Genomic DNA, 16,658 nt, shown 5'->3' on the forward strand with positions numbered 1-16,658 from the left:
CGTCTGAGCGCGTATACTGACGCTACGCGTATAGGTGACTGAACAGTGCGACTATGTTGGACGACTGAACGTGTATACCACCGCGTATGCGACCGTGTATACGTGTATACGCGTATACGACCGTGTATACACTACATACACGTATACATAGACGTATACATGTATACACTGTTGTATACGCGTATAGACGTATACGCGGTCGCATACGCGGTGGTATACACGTTCAGTCGTCCAACACAGTCGCACTGTTCAGTCACCTATACGCGTAGCGTCAGTATACGCGCTCAGACGACTGCTTCAGTCGACTGACATAAACGACTGAACGCACGTGTATACATGTATGTATTTATTCACTAATCCTGGCGAGGGCGCTGGTCTCTCGTGGATTTTTATTCTAAAGAAGGCTGAACCGTATACCGGAAGGTGCTTTTTGCAAGTTTAGTGCGTGTTTATACAGTATTTTATTCAGTGTAGCCAACAGTTAAGGAAAATCTGTGTTTTAAATAATTGAAATCGAATCAGTTTTTTTCTGTTTTAATATACTTCAAGTGAACAACCCTGTGTTGACAAGGGCAGAGAAATATATGCATGTGATGCCTGATATCTTGTCAAAAATCGCTCAGAGATTCGCTTGCTACAAGAACTCTAGATCAAATAGCCACTTGATGGCTAAAAGTAGTTTCCCGTTCTATTCAGACAAATTCGGACAGTAAAATATGTTGCTGAATTTGTTCAAGCAGGATATTTGATAGAAGCTAAACTAAAACATGATTTTATTTGAAGGAAATATATTTTAAACGTTTGTTATATAGGCTAGCATATATTTCTTATTTCGTTTATTGTTCAAATTTTTTTTTCACCATACCAGAGTCAATGCATATTTAACAGTTAGAATTGAATGGAAAATGAAAGAATAGGGAGGGTGTTAATAGTTACCAAATGGTTATGGAATTACTATTTGTGGAGCCGTGATTATTCTAGCACAAAGTTAGGCTAGATTTTGAAACCCAGACCTAAGCAATTCTGAGTAATGTTTGACAGAGTATCCTATGTACTGTTAATCTATTAAATCGATTTGAGATAGCTCGACATTCGTTTAGGAATGGCATAAAACATAGCCTAGCTAATAGCTTGGTAAGAATATTTATTTAAATATATTTATATATGCTAGGTTTGTTGCAAAGTTTTGCAGCAAGGTAATGCAACAAACCTATTTATTTACCAGCACACATTTTACAGTACAAATATTGCTTATAGGCCAGAAACCTATACTGACATGAAGGACGACTGGAGCCGCGATTCATTTTGACAGTAGACCTATATCAGCACAATTTTGAGACTTATTTAATACAGCCAGTCACAATCCCCAATAAATAAATGACATTTCTTTAGCCAGGCCATGAAAAAAGTACAACTTGCTATATGTCTGATTTTACACGAACAACATGCTTTGTTTGCGCTAGTTTGCGCTATGGCAAATTGATGATGTTTTTTTCAGTACCTTCTTAAACGTAGTAGCCTATACATGAGTAATTAGATTGACACGGGTGTTGGTAAGACTACATGGTCATAGCTGAATAGAATTCTACTGTTGGTATTTAAATAAAGTTATTGATTTAATGAAACTGAAAATGGTCAGAATAAAAAAAAAAAAATGTTGAGAGTACAAAATTATTTGTACTACTCTCTAGGGAAATATGATACTCCCGATCTGTACTGCGTAATCACAATGTAAAACTGCAATGCACATGTTAGGGATTCCATGAAAAGACTCAAAAGACAAGAGAGAAGTAAAATATTTGAACATGTATGTAGTACATTTATTGAATAATAATCAGAAGTCGTTAAACATTTATTTACATAATGAATATTACCTGGCAAGCCAATTAGCTCAATGAATACAATCAATCGCTATTTGTAAAGAAAATCTTATTTTATTAATGAATGTTTTAAAATATATTTTGTAGTATGTGTGTTTCTTATGGTAGGACTGAGATTTGACAAATACCGCCGTTTATAAACTGAGGCTTATACGCAGATTTTGCATTTTCAATCACAGCAGTAAACACATGGCTTACCCTACACTTTTGAAACACTTTCCACCGGGGAACATTTTCACAGATGATTGCTTGTACGTAGAGGTCTCAGAAACTCATGTAGCAAATATGATACAATTGGGGTTACAGGGTTTTCAAAAACATATTTTATTCTTCCACAAATTAATCTTGGTAGCCCCTATGATAGATCTTTTAATATTGATGTACAATACATCCGTCAATTGGGTATGGCAAGGTAGTGCAGCTGCCATACTTTGAATCTGTTTTTTTTCTCAAATAAAAATGAGAAACGAATATAACTTCTATTGCCTTTAAATTGATTGCAAATATTGATGGGCTCATCGTTTCCTCATACTCATCGTTTTCTCACATGTGCATGCAGTACGATTATTTAATGTACATAGCTTATCAGTATTGCACGTTTGGATTGTTTGAATGTGTGTGTTTGTGACCACGTTACTTTCTACATAGCTAAACATATCAAAATGTTTAGAGGTGAGAAGAAAAACCAGTGGTAGATAGTTTGCAATTAACGAGCATCGAACAAGAGATTAAACGACTGCTTTGGGACCGGTGAACAGTGGTGATCGCTGGTGCTCCATAGAAAGGATAGATATTTTTGAGAGTCAACTTGGACTTTAGGGAGCTCTTATTTAAAAAAAATAATAATTCTTACTGTATGGTATATATTATTACATGCATAATATGCACTCATTCTAGCCTATTTATCTTTGAACAAGAAAATAGACCGCTGATTCAAAAAAACTCGTCAGTGAAAATGAGTGTCAGTGAGTTAACTTGTTCTTTCCTCCATGTTTGTCGACATGTAATTGTGTAATTGGTTATGGAAGCATTTTGCCCAGCTGCTTCTGTTTGTGCTGCAACAGTTTTTGGTATATAACCTACATTTATACTGGATAGCGCACTTGCTTTACTCACTTTCCACAATAGCTCTGTCATTATCGGTAAGAAAGGCAGTCGCAAAAACAAACCTTTATCGGCACAAACAGAGCACAAATTATTTAGACTATTTTAAGTGAATTTGACCTATAAAGTAATCTTAAATATTCTTAAAAAAAAAAGAAAATTCTGAAGACACGGCAAAACTGAAATATTAAAATATGTATAGAGTACATTTATTGAATAATAAGCAGTAGTCGTTAAAGCATTTATTTCCATATTTAGAGAAATAAGTCCCGTTTACAGACATGGGTGAAATAAAATAGATTCTTCATGGGAAACCTGTAAGAGAGATGCAAAATCGTAAATATACTAATAAAAAACATGTTAATGTTTGCGATTTCAACTCGTTGTCTGTGGTTTTAACTAGCCACCCAGTATCGCTTGTGTTAAAACTCATACAGAGAAAACAGCATAGACATAGCTGAGACAATAAAAAAAAAAAGGTCAACTAAAAATGTAGCCTAAAAAAGATGTTGCGGTTATATAGATTGAGCAATGGACATGAACTTCGGTTTGGGAAGGAAGGAGGTACAGGCTATAGCCGATGGTTTACGGCCACATTGATGAAATGTTCGAGAGCAACAAAACTCACTCTAACTAGCTATATTGCATAACCAAGAAATATATTGCATATATTGCATAACTCAACATGCCTGGTGGTTATATTGCATAACCAAGCAATATATTGCATATATTGCATAACTCAACATGCCTGGTGGTTTTTCGCTAGATGAATGACTACCGTAACTCACCTGTAGAAAAACGAACCTATGCCTCTCTTCGTCGGAGGTGTTTCACAACTTCCTGTTCGTACAGACTAGTGCTCCCCGGGTTTCTGCGCCCTCTACTGTACGGGATAATATCTACACGCGTACACACGTGCGTTCAGTCGTTTTTGTCAGTCGACTGAAGCAGTCGTCTGAGCGCGTATACTGACGCGTCGTGTATACGGGTATAGGAACGCGTATACATGGGTGCATACACGTATACACGTATACACGGTTGCATACGCGTATAGACGTATACACGGTCGCATACGCGGTGGTATGCACATTAGGTCGTTTCAATAGCTTAATAAAGTCCCTTTTCACCTGCCATAGTGTGAGTGTGTGTGTGTGTGTGTGTGTGTGTGTGTGTGTGTGTGTGTGTGTGTGTGTGTGTGTGTGTGTGTGTGTGTGTGTGTGTGTGTGTGTGTGTGTGTGTGTGTGTGTGTGTGTGTGTGTGTGTGTGTGTGTGTGTGTGTGTGTGTGTGTGTGTGTGTGTGTGTATGTATGTATGTATGTATGTATGTATGTATGTATGTATGTGTGTGTGTGTATGTAAGTGTCAGAGGAGGGCAGTCCATTAGTGGTGTGGGGCTCAGGAACTCCCAGAAGGCAGTTCATCTACTCGTTGGACCTGGCTCGCCTCTTCCTCTGGGTGCTGACAGAGTACCAAGAAGTGGAACCCATTATCCTGTCTGGTTAGGAGACGCGTCTACACAAACCGATGTACACTAAGATGTATCTTCTATACTAATCAACTGGATACTTGCATAACTTGTCTCTCCTCCCAATGCAGTGCAAATTATTTTGCCAAAAGGTGGATTTGCAGTGAGAGAGAAAGTACATTTGTCAGATATTCCTGTCGATTGATGCAAGATATTTACTTGTTCTTAAATTAATGCTTAAAAAAAGTGAAATATCTTGTAGTCTACAGGTCCCAGTTAATTAAACATTACATAATAGAAGAAATGACCTAGTTAGCATTACATGTGTATTTCAAAGATCCCAGCAAACAGTTGTCTGCTTATTTTTTATAAGAAATGATGTGTAGCATGAGTGTGGGATATTGTCCTTTTATAGTAAGTCAGATAATGTAAATAGTTGCACAAACTCAAATCACCACAGTGGTCATTTTAATCACATCCTTATCTGTCATGTTGGTCATTCCCTATTTAGTCCTTTCAGTATATTAGTCCAGGGTAGTTTGATTCTCAAAAGGCTTTCCAAACACAAACACCCCCCAACACACACACAAAGACACACACACACAGACACACACACACACAGTGTTGAGTGTGTCTTCTCATTTCAGTCGGTGAGGAAGAAGAGGTGTCCATCAAGGAGGCAGCAGAGGCTGTTGTCGAGGTGATGAGGTTCAAGGGTCAAGTGACTGTATCCTTCCAACTGTCTGCCTGGCCAGATAGACTGTGCACACACACACAAACAAGTTTGTACATACAGAAACACACACATACATATACACAAATGCACTGACACACAAGCATGTACACGCACACACACACACACACACTCAATCTCAAGGTACCGCTGCATGTTTGCTTCTTTAACCCCGTGTCTTCAAGTATGACACAACTAAAGCAGATGGACAGTTCAAGAAGACAGCCAGTAACGCCAAGCTTCGCCAGTACTGTCCCAACTTTACCTTCACCCCCTTCAAACAAGGTACCTTCATTCACAGCACTGGGAACTTGAGGAAAACATTTTGGGAAAATGTTCTGATTCATTTATGAGAGATTGTACGCCTTAGTTAAATATTGTGTTGTGCTAAAACCAGCATATTAAGTACCACTGAGTGTTTACTGCTTTGAAAATGACAGATGCCTTAAGTTAACAAAAATGTTGGTTAGGAAGTCCAGTGTCCATTTCCAGAGAGGGGGGCTGATCCCCAGGTCATGGAGTTTGTTAATGAACCACATGATAGTCTGGAGAGTGTGGTCTGGTGTTCACGGTTGGTCTTGTTCTTCCCTCTATAGCCCTGAAGGAGACTTGTGATTGGTTTGTGGCCAACTACGACTCCGCCCGCAAGTAAAGATTCCTCCAATTGAACGCCAGTCCTAGCAAGTCAGCCGGAGCTAGAGGTGAAGGCGTGATTGGTTGTTCAGGTTGGGAGGCCTCCATATATGTTGACAGATATCTGCCATTAAATCGTTTAAATCCTTCCCCCAAACCAACTCCTTATAATTTTCTAAATCATCGACAATGGTTGTTTGCTTGAATCAAAGGTTTTCTTAAGGGTTTCATCCTCTGACACTTGAATTGGCTATTGCATTAAAACCAGTACTTTTCACTAATAAACTGACAGGCAAAAACAGTCCCACACATTCAATAAATCAATTATCTATGGCCTTCTTTGACACTTAAATTGCAATTAAAAACATAGAAAATGTCTATTCAGCCTGTAATAAAGCCTGTAATATTCAGCCTGTAATGAAGCCTGTAATAATCAACCTGTAATGAAGCCTGTAATATTCAGCCTGTAATGTTCAGCCTGTCATGAAGCCTGTAATATTCAGCCTCTAATGAAGCCTGTAAAATTCAGCCTGTAATGAAGCCTGTAAGATTCAGCCTGTAATAAAGCCTGTATTATTCAGCCTGTAATCATGTAAAATGTAACATCCACCTGAGGGAGCCAAACCTGAGCTTATTTGACAGATAACCTATGCCACATAAAAAAGGACTCATAAAACAGAGGGTTATGAATACATAATATTTAGTGGTTTGCTTCCCCTGGTATTACATTGAAATTGCAAAAGAATAATGATTAATTAGTATAGGTTATTAAAAGTGTGTAACTATACATGATTTTTGTTTTAGTAATTACACAATGTCTTGTTACACATGTAAATAAAACACATTGGAACTACACTTTTGCAATCGGCTCTGTTGCACCATATGAATAACTAGATCAAATATGTTTAAGAAAATATTTAGGTGAATTCCTCAACATTGTAGACTCAAGAAGACCCATTAGCCCCAAAACCATGTATTTAGATTCTGAAAAATTCTGTATCCTTTATTCTGTTGAAGATAGCCACACGCTCGACAAGCATGGTCTTTTCCACAGCCCGTTAAATTTACTTTATAGTGTTTCCGCCAGATAAAATACTTTAAGTATTGTGTTTCATTCTTGTCAAGGAAAATAAGCCAATCTGCCAGTTCCTTCAGTGAAGGAAAGTCATCCACATGAATGAAAGAGTCCTTTGGGACAACAGCTTCATAGTTTTGCCTGGGTGGACCGAGAACAACCGGCACAGATCCTGAATGCAAGGTTTCATACAGCTTCTCAGTAATGTAGTCTTGGTGGATAGAGTTTTCAAATGCCAGGTAGAATTTACAGCTGGACACAATCTGTGCCTTGTCCTCTATATATTTTTCAAAGTGTCGTCCAAATGCATCTATCTTGACATATTTATTTAGCTCATTGTAGATCGGTACTCTCTTGTGGTTTGGATTCCAGTGGCTTACAACCCAACAGACCAATTTGTCTTTCTTTGGCAGCTCAAAGCTTTTATCATCACTGCTCACTTCAACAAGTGACCCATAAGGCACATAAACATCAGAACTCAGTCGATAACTTGCAGTTACATTGAACAAGTGGTCAAGACCTGGGATCCTTTGTGTGTATGTTGGTGACTCCATATTGTACCAAACCCATTTTTGGAACCATGGTCGTGGCTCTTTTGGCATATCACTCAGGTCACTGGCGATGTCCCTGTGATGGAACATCACAACATTCGCCTTGTTGTAAAGACTTCTGTTTGCTGTTAGTAGACAACCTTTGATGTTGAAGGAAGCACAAGAGCTCAGATCAAATGGAACTCCAAAAGGCCACATCCAGATCAAGACAATAGTTTCTGCTTCTTTGACTCCATCCTCCGTCTGAAATCTGTCATGCTGGTCATGTGTCTTGGGTGTTTGGTTGGGAGCTGGCTGTGTCTGGTTCCCTTCCCTTAGTACACCAGGGCATGGGTAGGATCTGTTGGCTGTGGGTGTGTAGTACATCCAAAATGTACCTAGGACACACATTACTATGACGCTGCCAAGAACTACAGGTCGTAGAAGGTCATGTGAAGATGCAGAGGCCATATCCTTAAAAACAGAGAAGAAAAATTGTCAATTGTACCTAAACTTAAACTGGGTGACTTCAGAGTTGGGACATAAGCTCTGCCCACTCCGCTACCCTCTCCTTTCAATCGCCTTATTTTCTACCCTCAGGGCAGACCTACATGTTTGAGTAAGTAAAACTCTCAGACCTACATGTTTGAGTAAGTAAAACTCTCAGAACTACATGTTTGAGTAAGTAAAACTCTCAGAACTATATGTTTGATTAAGTAAAACTCTCAGAACTATATGTTTGGTTAAGTAAAACTCTCAGAACTATATGTTTGGTTAAGTAAAACTCTCAGAACTATATGTTTGAGTAAGTAAAACTCTCAGACCTACATGTCTGAGTAAGTAAAACTCTCAGAACTATATGTTTGGTTAAATAAAACTCTCAGAACTATATGTTTGGTTAAGTAAAACTCTCAGAACTATATGTTTGATTAAGTAAAACTCTCAGAACTATATGTTTGATTAAGTAAAACTCTCAGAACTATATGTCTGAGTAAGTAAAACTCTCCCATCTGAGAAGTGCTGGAAAATACAATGTTTTCAAAAGCATTGTCTGCTTTTGCCTGTATTGACTTTATGACATCTGGATTCTTTGTCGTAGGATGCTGCATCTGGTTTTTTTTCTTCTGACCAAAACAAATGAAATACACCAGTTGCTGTCAGCTGAGCTGGATTAGTTTTTTTTACCTTTATTTAACATGTACTGTACACAATCACCTAGAAATTTTGGGGTCATATCGAAATGTCCTTGTTTTCCATGAAAACATACATGAAATTAGTTTGAATAAGAAATATAGCAAATTGAAGCAAGCACTCCTCCAGCATGTGCTGAATATATGCTACATGGTCAATATGGAGAGCATAACCTTAGATCCAAACAGGATCTCACTGACATCTAGTGTCTGAATATGGTATTAGTCCCAGCAGACTGTAATAGCCCAGATCATATTGTGTACAATGATTATCACTGGCCGCCCAAGCATCTTAGACACGCCTTGTTCATTATCATAAGACACGTTGAAATGTTGCATGGGGAATATGGCAAATAGATAAATGATCAAACTTTGCTAGAACTGAGAAAATAGTAAATGGGGGGTTGATGAAAAAGTCAAAGGGCCAGTAAAATGATAAATGGAAGAGTAAAATGTTTTTAACAATCCCTCTAAATCGGTTAACTCATCAAAAAATAATTCCTGGGATTCTAAATGAAACACTACTTTTTTAATGGCAAAATTATGCATGACCATATTGTGATAAATTAGGAAGAAGAAAAAAAATACTGGTTGTGTGGTTCTGTTTTGTTCTGTTTTGATTTCCTCTGTTCTTGAATGTAGCCTGTCCTGTTTGTTGTCGCCCGACTGCCTGCCGTTTGGTTGTTTTTACCTGCCTCAGTTTCATTATTATATCCTTTTGTTGTCCTTTAACGCTGTGCCTGGAGTCCTGTTCACACCAAAATGTTACACTTCTGCATGTTATGGCCTAATAAATACTTTAATAAGTTTTCATAAACACACATTACCCATGGTTTCTGAGAATGTATTCAGCATAGTTTACTCTGCTAAACACTGTCTGGAACATTTTTGAATTGGGCTTTTACCAAAACATAGTGGTCACAGGGCACTGACTCATTCTTCTCTGTTCTGATCTTTTTCATTTCATTGCATTTCATTAAAAAAACTTTGAACTTCATACATAATCAGTATTAAAAATTGAATGAACTGATTTTGGGGGAAATAATAAATTTTATAATAATAAATTTTATTTATAATGCACTTTATATCAATTAAATGACCTCAAAGTGCTACAATGCACTAGCCTGAAAGCATAGAACAGCGACATTAAAATAACACAATTAAACAAAAAAGGCTTTTCTAAAAAGATGGGTTTTCAGGCCCTTTTTAAAAGAGTCCACAGTCTGTGGGGCCCTTAGATGAACAGGGACAGCATTCCACAGAGCTGGTGCAACTGAGCAGAAGGCACGGTCACCCATTGTTCGCAGCCTTGTCCTCAGAGGCTGTAGGAGGTTAGCCTTTCCAGAGTGGAGATGGCGTGAGGCAGAAAGGGGAGTGATGATTTGTTTGAGGTATAATGGTGCAGTGCCATAGAGACACTGATGGGACAGAAGGGAAACTTTGAATTCAATCCTGTATTGGACAGGAAGCCAGTGAAGCGATTTAAGGATGGGAGTGATGTGGTGGTGCTTCCGCACCCCCATCAGGGTCCTAGCAGCACAGTTCTGAACGTACTGCAACGGCTGGATATTCTTGCTTGGGATCCCGATGAGGAGTGAATTGCAGTAGTCCAACCTGGAGGAGATAAAGGCATGGACAAGTTTCTCAGCATCTGGGAGAGTAAGTGTAGGGCGGAGTTTTGCAATGTTCCTGAGGTGAAAGAAGGAGGTTTTGCACAGATGTTTAATATGGGCGTCATAAGTCAAATGGGGATCCATTCTAACACCGAGTTTGTGACTGAGGATGAGAGGTGGATATCGTGACCAGATGGTAGATGACCGGGTTTGGTGTGGAGTGCCAACAAGAATTGCTTCCGTTTTTGAACTGTTTAGTTCCAGAAAATTATCCGCCATCCATGTCTCTATCTCCTCCAAGCAGATGGAAAGTGTGGAGAGAGCTGTAGCCGGGGTTGGGTTTGTTTTGATGTACAGTTGCGTGTCATCAGCGTAGCAATGGAAAGATATTCCAATGCCGGCTAATGACATGACCCAGGGGGAGCATATACAGTGTAAAAAGGGTGGGGCCAAGGACTGATCCTTGAGGGACACCACAAGTGACAGAGTGTGTGTCCGATTTAGCACCACCCAAAGATACATATTCTGTTCTGTCCGTGAGATATGAAGTAAACCAAACCAGAGTAGTGTCAGAAAGTCCAATGGAAGAGTGAAGGCGGTTTAAAAGGATATGGTGGTCCACAGTGTCAAATGCTGCAGTGAGATCTAGAAGGATGAGAAGTGATGGAGATCCAGCATCAGCCGCCATCAACAGGTCGTTGGTGACCCTGACCAAGGCAGTTTCTGTACTGTGGCCAGAGCGAAAGCCAGACTGGTACTTCTCATAAAGACTGTTTGTAATGAGGTGATTGTGAAGTTGCGCAGAAACTACCTTTTCCAACACCTTTGACAAAAAAGGGAGGTTGGAGATGGGTCGGTAGTTGGCAAATACTTCGGGGTCAAGGCTGGGCTTTTGGTTTATATCAAAAAACGATGATCATGATAACATTCATTGCAGATAATTACTAATTCAATGTATAAAACCAGTACATTTCGATTAATTGAAAAAGTTTTTCACAAATAGGCTGATAAAGACCAACTATCCACAAGTATCTGACCATTATACACAAGGTAAAATTATGGAATCGTTACAATACAATATAATTTCATTCTATATGAAAACCCATTTGGTTTCGTTTGAAGTACTATCATTAATGGATTACATTAATTGGCAATTAATTATTAGACAATAAACAGTTATTTATTTCTGAAACAAAAATGTTTTCTGTCCATATGTATAGAATTTCTTGTTTGTTGGTCTCAGTTTTGTGTTGCTTTTGAAAAGTCTATTGTAAAGTCCATCTCCAAGAAGCTTCTGCTACTTCCTGTATCAATGACCATTTTCACTTTTGGAGCATTCATCTGAATGGTTTCTTTGCCTTCAGGGTCAATTGAGTAAACAAATTTGTCTGAGTCATCTGAATTCCGCTCATCTACTGTTCTAATGGGCTTTTCTGACTTCACTTGTATGGGGTGCCGAATGTAAAAGTTAGGTTAAAATTTTTTAGCTGATACATTTTCAACATTTAGCTCACTTTCCTCACATTTAGCGCATTTTCCTCACATTTGAGACAGATATTATATCTATATATATATATATTATATCTAAATCTAAATGTTATCTCTAAATCTAAATGTTATATCTAAATCTAAATGTTAAATCTAAATGTTAAATCTAAATGTTAAATCTAAATGTTAAATCTAAATGTTAAATCTAAATGTTATATCAAATCTAAACTTTAAATTTATATCTAAATGTTAAATGTTAAATCTAAATGTTATATCTAAATCTAAATGTTAAATTTATATCAAAATGTTATATCTAAATCTAAATGTTAAATGTATATCTAAATGTTAAATGTTAAATCTAAATGTTATATCTAAATCTAAATATTAAATCAAAATATTAAATTGAAATATTAAATCTAAATATTAAATATATATCTAAATGTTAAATGTTAAATCTAAATGTGTCACCAAGTGTAAAGCTAAATATTTAAATCCCCAAGGAAACCACACCCACTGCAGTGGCTTCAAAACCCGCATCTAAATAACATTTAGATTTAACATTTAACATTCAGATATAAATGTAACATTTAGATTTAGATATAACATTTAGATCTGACATTTAACATTTAGATATAATATATATATATATATATATAATTTCTGTCTCAAATGTGAGGAAAATGCGCTAAATGTGAGGAAAGTGAGCTAAATGTTGAAAATGTATCAGCTAAAAAAAATTTACCAAACTTTTCCATTTGGCACCCCATACATTTGGTCTGACTTTCTCTGCTTTGCTTCACTTTTACTTTTACTTTTTGAGTCTTTTTCTCCTTTTGGACTGTTCATACAGCAGTGTGCATAGTGCCCGACCCTCTTGCAAAATAGAAATGTAGCTGTCCTAGCGCCGCATTCATCCAGTGCGTGGTTTGACAGTCCACATCTGTGACATTTCGTTGCGCTGACGTCTCCGTCTTTCGCGGGCTCCTTTCTTCTCTTGTGCGCTGCGCGCGCTCCACTGCTGCACCAACTGCTCCTATTGAAGTTCACTTCGTCTTTCGGTTTACTGCTCTCCGACAGTGCTCTTGCTTCGGCTTGTGCAGCTTAAAAAACTGGGGCAACAGTTAATGTTCTCTGCAATGTCAGCCCTTCTTCCTGCAGCAATTTATGGCACAGTCTTTTGTTCACGCATTTACACTATTTGGTCTCGTATCATGTCCGATTCGAGTGATCCAAAGTCACATGACCTAGCGAGTTCTCTGAGTGCATTCACATACGCATCAATAGCCTCTTCTTGTGTCTGTGTTCATTGTCTGAATTTATGTCTTTCTAGAACTACATTTCTCCAAGGTGTAAAGTAGGCAGTAGATGCAGTTACAGCTTGCTCATATGTAATTTTCAAGCCTGGCAGATTAGCAAAGATTCGTTGCACTGGTGAGCCTATGCAATGTAGCAAGGTAGCTCTTCTTACCACATCTGGATTATGTCTGGATCCACTCACTATTTCAAAGATGTTATAGGAATCCATTCAAAGGATAAATTATGTGTATTAAGTCCGTAGCCCCCATGTTCAAAGGGTTAGGAGGTGAAATTTATGCCAATGCATATCCAACTGCTGGTTGTCCTCGTCCAGCGGCAGCGCCCTCTTGGACGACATCTTCCATCTTACTAGTTAATGTATCAAGCTAGTTTTTCCAGAGGTTTTCGACGTTGCTGTTCTGAACGTTAAATCGGTGTCGTTCTTGTCGGCATCTGGAAGGTTCTTCGGTCAATCCAACATTCCTCGTCGCCATAAATGTTGTGTTGTCCAATAATGAAACTACCATCTTCATTTATTTATTTCATTGTCAACTCTCCTTGTCTTACATCTTAACATGCGTGACTCGCTCCTTCCTCTTCTCCCCCGTCTGCCCCCTACTAGCCAACTTACGCACTACATATTTCAGCAACTACACTACAATAAGGCTGTATAAAACAAAACAGCAAAGAGTAAAACACAATCCAGGTTAAAAACACTTCTCTTCTCACGTGCCTATGACTGAGCATTTAACCTTACCCACACTGTTCAGCCTTATAGCTTCCCACTTTTAATTGTTAGCCTTATAGCTTCCCACTTTTAATCTTTATATGTCTTCTTATTGTATTCTTTTTTATTATTATGATGTATTCTTTTGCTTTGATGTTTTCATTTGACGTCACCATCATCGAGGCACGGATTTCCCGAAGAGTGACTAATCGTTTAAAAGCCGTAGATTAACCTTTTTTCTTGAAAGAACGTAAAAGGGTAAAGGTAAAACTTTAATATCGCATTTATTCACCATTGTTCTTAATTGGAGGAGATCGCATCTGAACTGCACGCAAAAAAGTACTTTGGCGTATGCATAGCACGAAATTGTGAAGTGTAAACCCGTGTTATATGTACGCAAAAGGAAGAGAGTGGGTTGATTTTGCCACAATTGTTTTATTAACATATAGGCCTGTCTCTGTTAGAACCAAGTCAGATTTCTGTCTGTCTGTCTATTTCTGTCATAGCGACTTGAAAACCACACCTGCTCCGCTCACTGCAGTTGACAGGAAGGAGAGTCCGAGACAGCGCGCCAGTCAAGCAAGCACTGGCCTTGTCAAGAGCGTGGGGTGCAATATGAAATACTTTTGTAGTCTCAAAATGATCGAGTTCGGTAACATATATTTCATTGTCTCTGAAGGGAAAACCCTGCATTGATTATTTATTGTCGTGGGAAAATAAGTCTGCCTGTCAAAGACCCCGAATGGCACACTTTTCCTTACAGTACTTTTTTGCTAAGGTTATGCAGTGTTTAGGGAATAGGGTGGAATATCTCCCTGAGCGTTATTAGACTAACAGACGTCAAAATCTTACCTTCTAGAATCTTCCGTTAGAGCATCACCTCGTCTTGTATCTGCAATGAATGTCTCCACTGACGCTCTAGTTTGTCTTGTCGCGAAAAATGAGTAATGCCTGTTCTTCCCTTCATATTCATGAACAATTCATTCAGTCACCCAGCTTCCTCCCTTTTGATTCTCGTTAACATTTCTGGAAACCCTAAACCTGCTCGACCTGTCTGACAGTCATCCTTCCTAAATGTGTGTTATGATAAACAGCAACGAGTATTCAACGATACTGTGGAATAAAAAATATAGTGAACTAAAAAAAATGAATGAGGTTAGAATACAGTCTTACTGCTTTCATTTGAGAGCGTTAATATATAAATAAGGAGCACATTTGAGCGTGTAACGTTGTAACAACCAAAAATAAGTCTTTCACATCCAGGAAGCCATGACAGTGTATTTGAATGGATAACCAAACAAATCACGTTGTCATTACGTTGACATAATGTATTGGTGCTGGTTTCGAACTGGTTAGGTAAAACAGTTACGTATCTACAACATAAAAGTGAAAGACTTATTTTGGTTGTTACAACGTAAAATTCACTATGAAATGTGTTATAATAATAAATTTATATTAAAATCTTCAAACACAAATTTATTTTAGTTTTACTCTAGAGCTTTATACAATTTCAGAATGTCAAACAGTTATCTGCCTTTATCCTTCAACAACACAAGGGTGTATGCATCATGTTGATCAGTTTTTGGCTGATATGAAATAGGATTATTCTTATCGTCACTCTTACAAGACAAGTGTGTTGTCATCAAATTCTGGCTGCACAGCTTTATTCTCCTGGACTCACCGTGCCTGATAATCAACAGTAAAGAGAAAATGTTGGTGCCCGCTGTCTGTTTTTTTTATTTATATAGTGACTTTTTGATTACAGAAATTCAACACTACTGTTGTTTGCTCGTTGGGGTTTAAGGCCGAGTCTTTTGTAAAATCACTTTGTGACATCTGCTGATGTAAAAAGGGCTTTATAAATCAATTTGATTGATTGATTGATACAGAGCTTGATTCTATCGTATTCACAATAATTTCACAACAATGCAATGTCAAAGTGAATCTAAATGCTGCTAAAGTGAGCTAAAGGGTGAAAATCTAGCTTATATGGGATCATTGAAGTTTCTCAAATGTTACAGTCATAAAAATAGTTGTTATTAACTGGAATGATTAGAAATAAATTGTATTTATGCTCTACGGTGTCGTTAAAAAAATTATTATCTGAAAACCGGTTAAAACAACCACTGCACTGGAAATGGCCCAACAGGAAACAGGGCTCACTATGTGGCCAACAAAATAAATAAATGCAAGTTCCAAATAAATTATGCTTGCTTTTATTCGAGGCCACAAATACGTTTCCCTACTTAGAAAGATGAACACGTGTTGGAGCCAGGACACCACAATAGGGTGGCTTGGAGTTTAACGCCTCCCTGGGTTTAACGCCCCCCTCCCGCAGTAATACTCACCAAACCACCAAATGCCGCCACATTTTATTTCCACACATTCCTTGGTTGCCACTATTTTTGTTCATCTACACCACAGGTGTCAAACCGGTTCCACGGAGGGCCGAGTGTCTGCAGGTTTTCGCTCTAACCTTGTACCTGATTGATTAATGAGTTCACTAATTGGTTAGTTTCTACCCCCACCTGGTTGTTCAGGTCTGACCTGGGAACCAATTTAAAGGAAAACCCAAAGACCTGCAGACACTCGGCCCTCCGTGGAACCGGTTTGACACCCCTGATCTACACAATGTTGTTGAATTATCTCAAGTAATTCCACAAAAACGATTTTGACATAAGCTGATCTTATTTTTTATAATTTAGAAAACATTGTCATGTGATGTGATGAAGAAAAAATTATACCTTTTTATAGCAATCCTGTTTTTGTGATGATCATATTTGAGACTAAACGACCCCTCTCTTTTATGGTAAAATGCCAATTGATGCTCAATATTATTGATTTGATTTACCTTTGCACGGTTAACAAAATATATTTAAAAATAGTCATCAAAAGTTATTTGAAATTGTAATACATGTTATACA

General features: G+C 38.0%; 1 protein-coding gene and 1 pseudogene across 1 annotated transcript; both read right to left on the bottom strand.

Moving 5' to 3' along the window:
* Positions 1-16,658, bottom strand: part of LOC114840831 — a 51,148-nt pseudogene that overhangs the window by 18,408 nt on the left and 16,082 nt on the right.
* Positions 6,412-14,686, bottom strand: LOC114840829 (4-galactosyl-N-acetylglucosaminide 3-alpha-L-fucosyltransferase 9-like). Its single transcript, XM_034296967.1, has 2 exons — positions 14,587-14,686; positions 6,412-7,894 (listed from the first exon to the last, which is right to left on the bottom strand). Exon 2 carries the CDS (start codon positions 7,889-7,891, stop codon positions 6,773-6,775), a length of 1,119 nt encoding a protein of 372 aa, XP_034152858.1. The 5' UTR covers positions 7,892-7,894; positions 14,587-14,686; the 3' UTR covers positions 6,412-6,772.

This window comes from Esox lucius, chromosome 14 (genome assembly GCF_011004845.1).
Source record: "Esox lucius isolate fEsoLuc1 chromosome 14, fEsoLuc1.pri, whole genome shotgun sequence".
In the NCBI taxonomy this organism is placed as follows: Eukaryota; Metazoa; Chordata; class Actinopteri; order Esociformes; family Esocidae; genus Esox; species Esox lucius.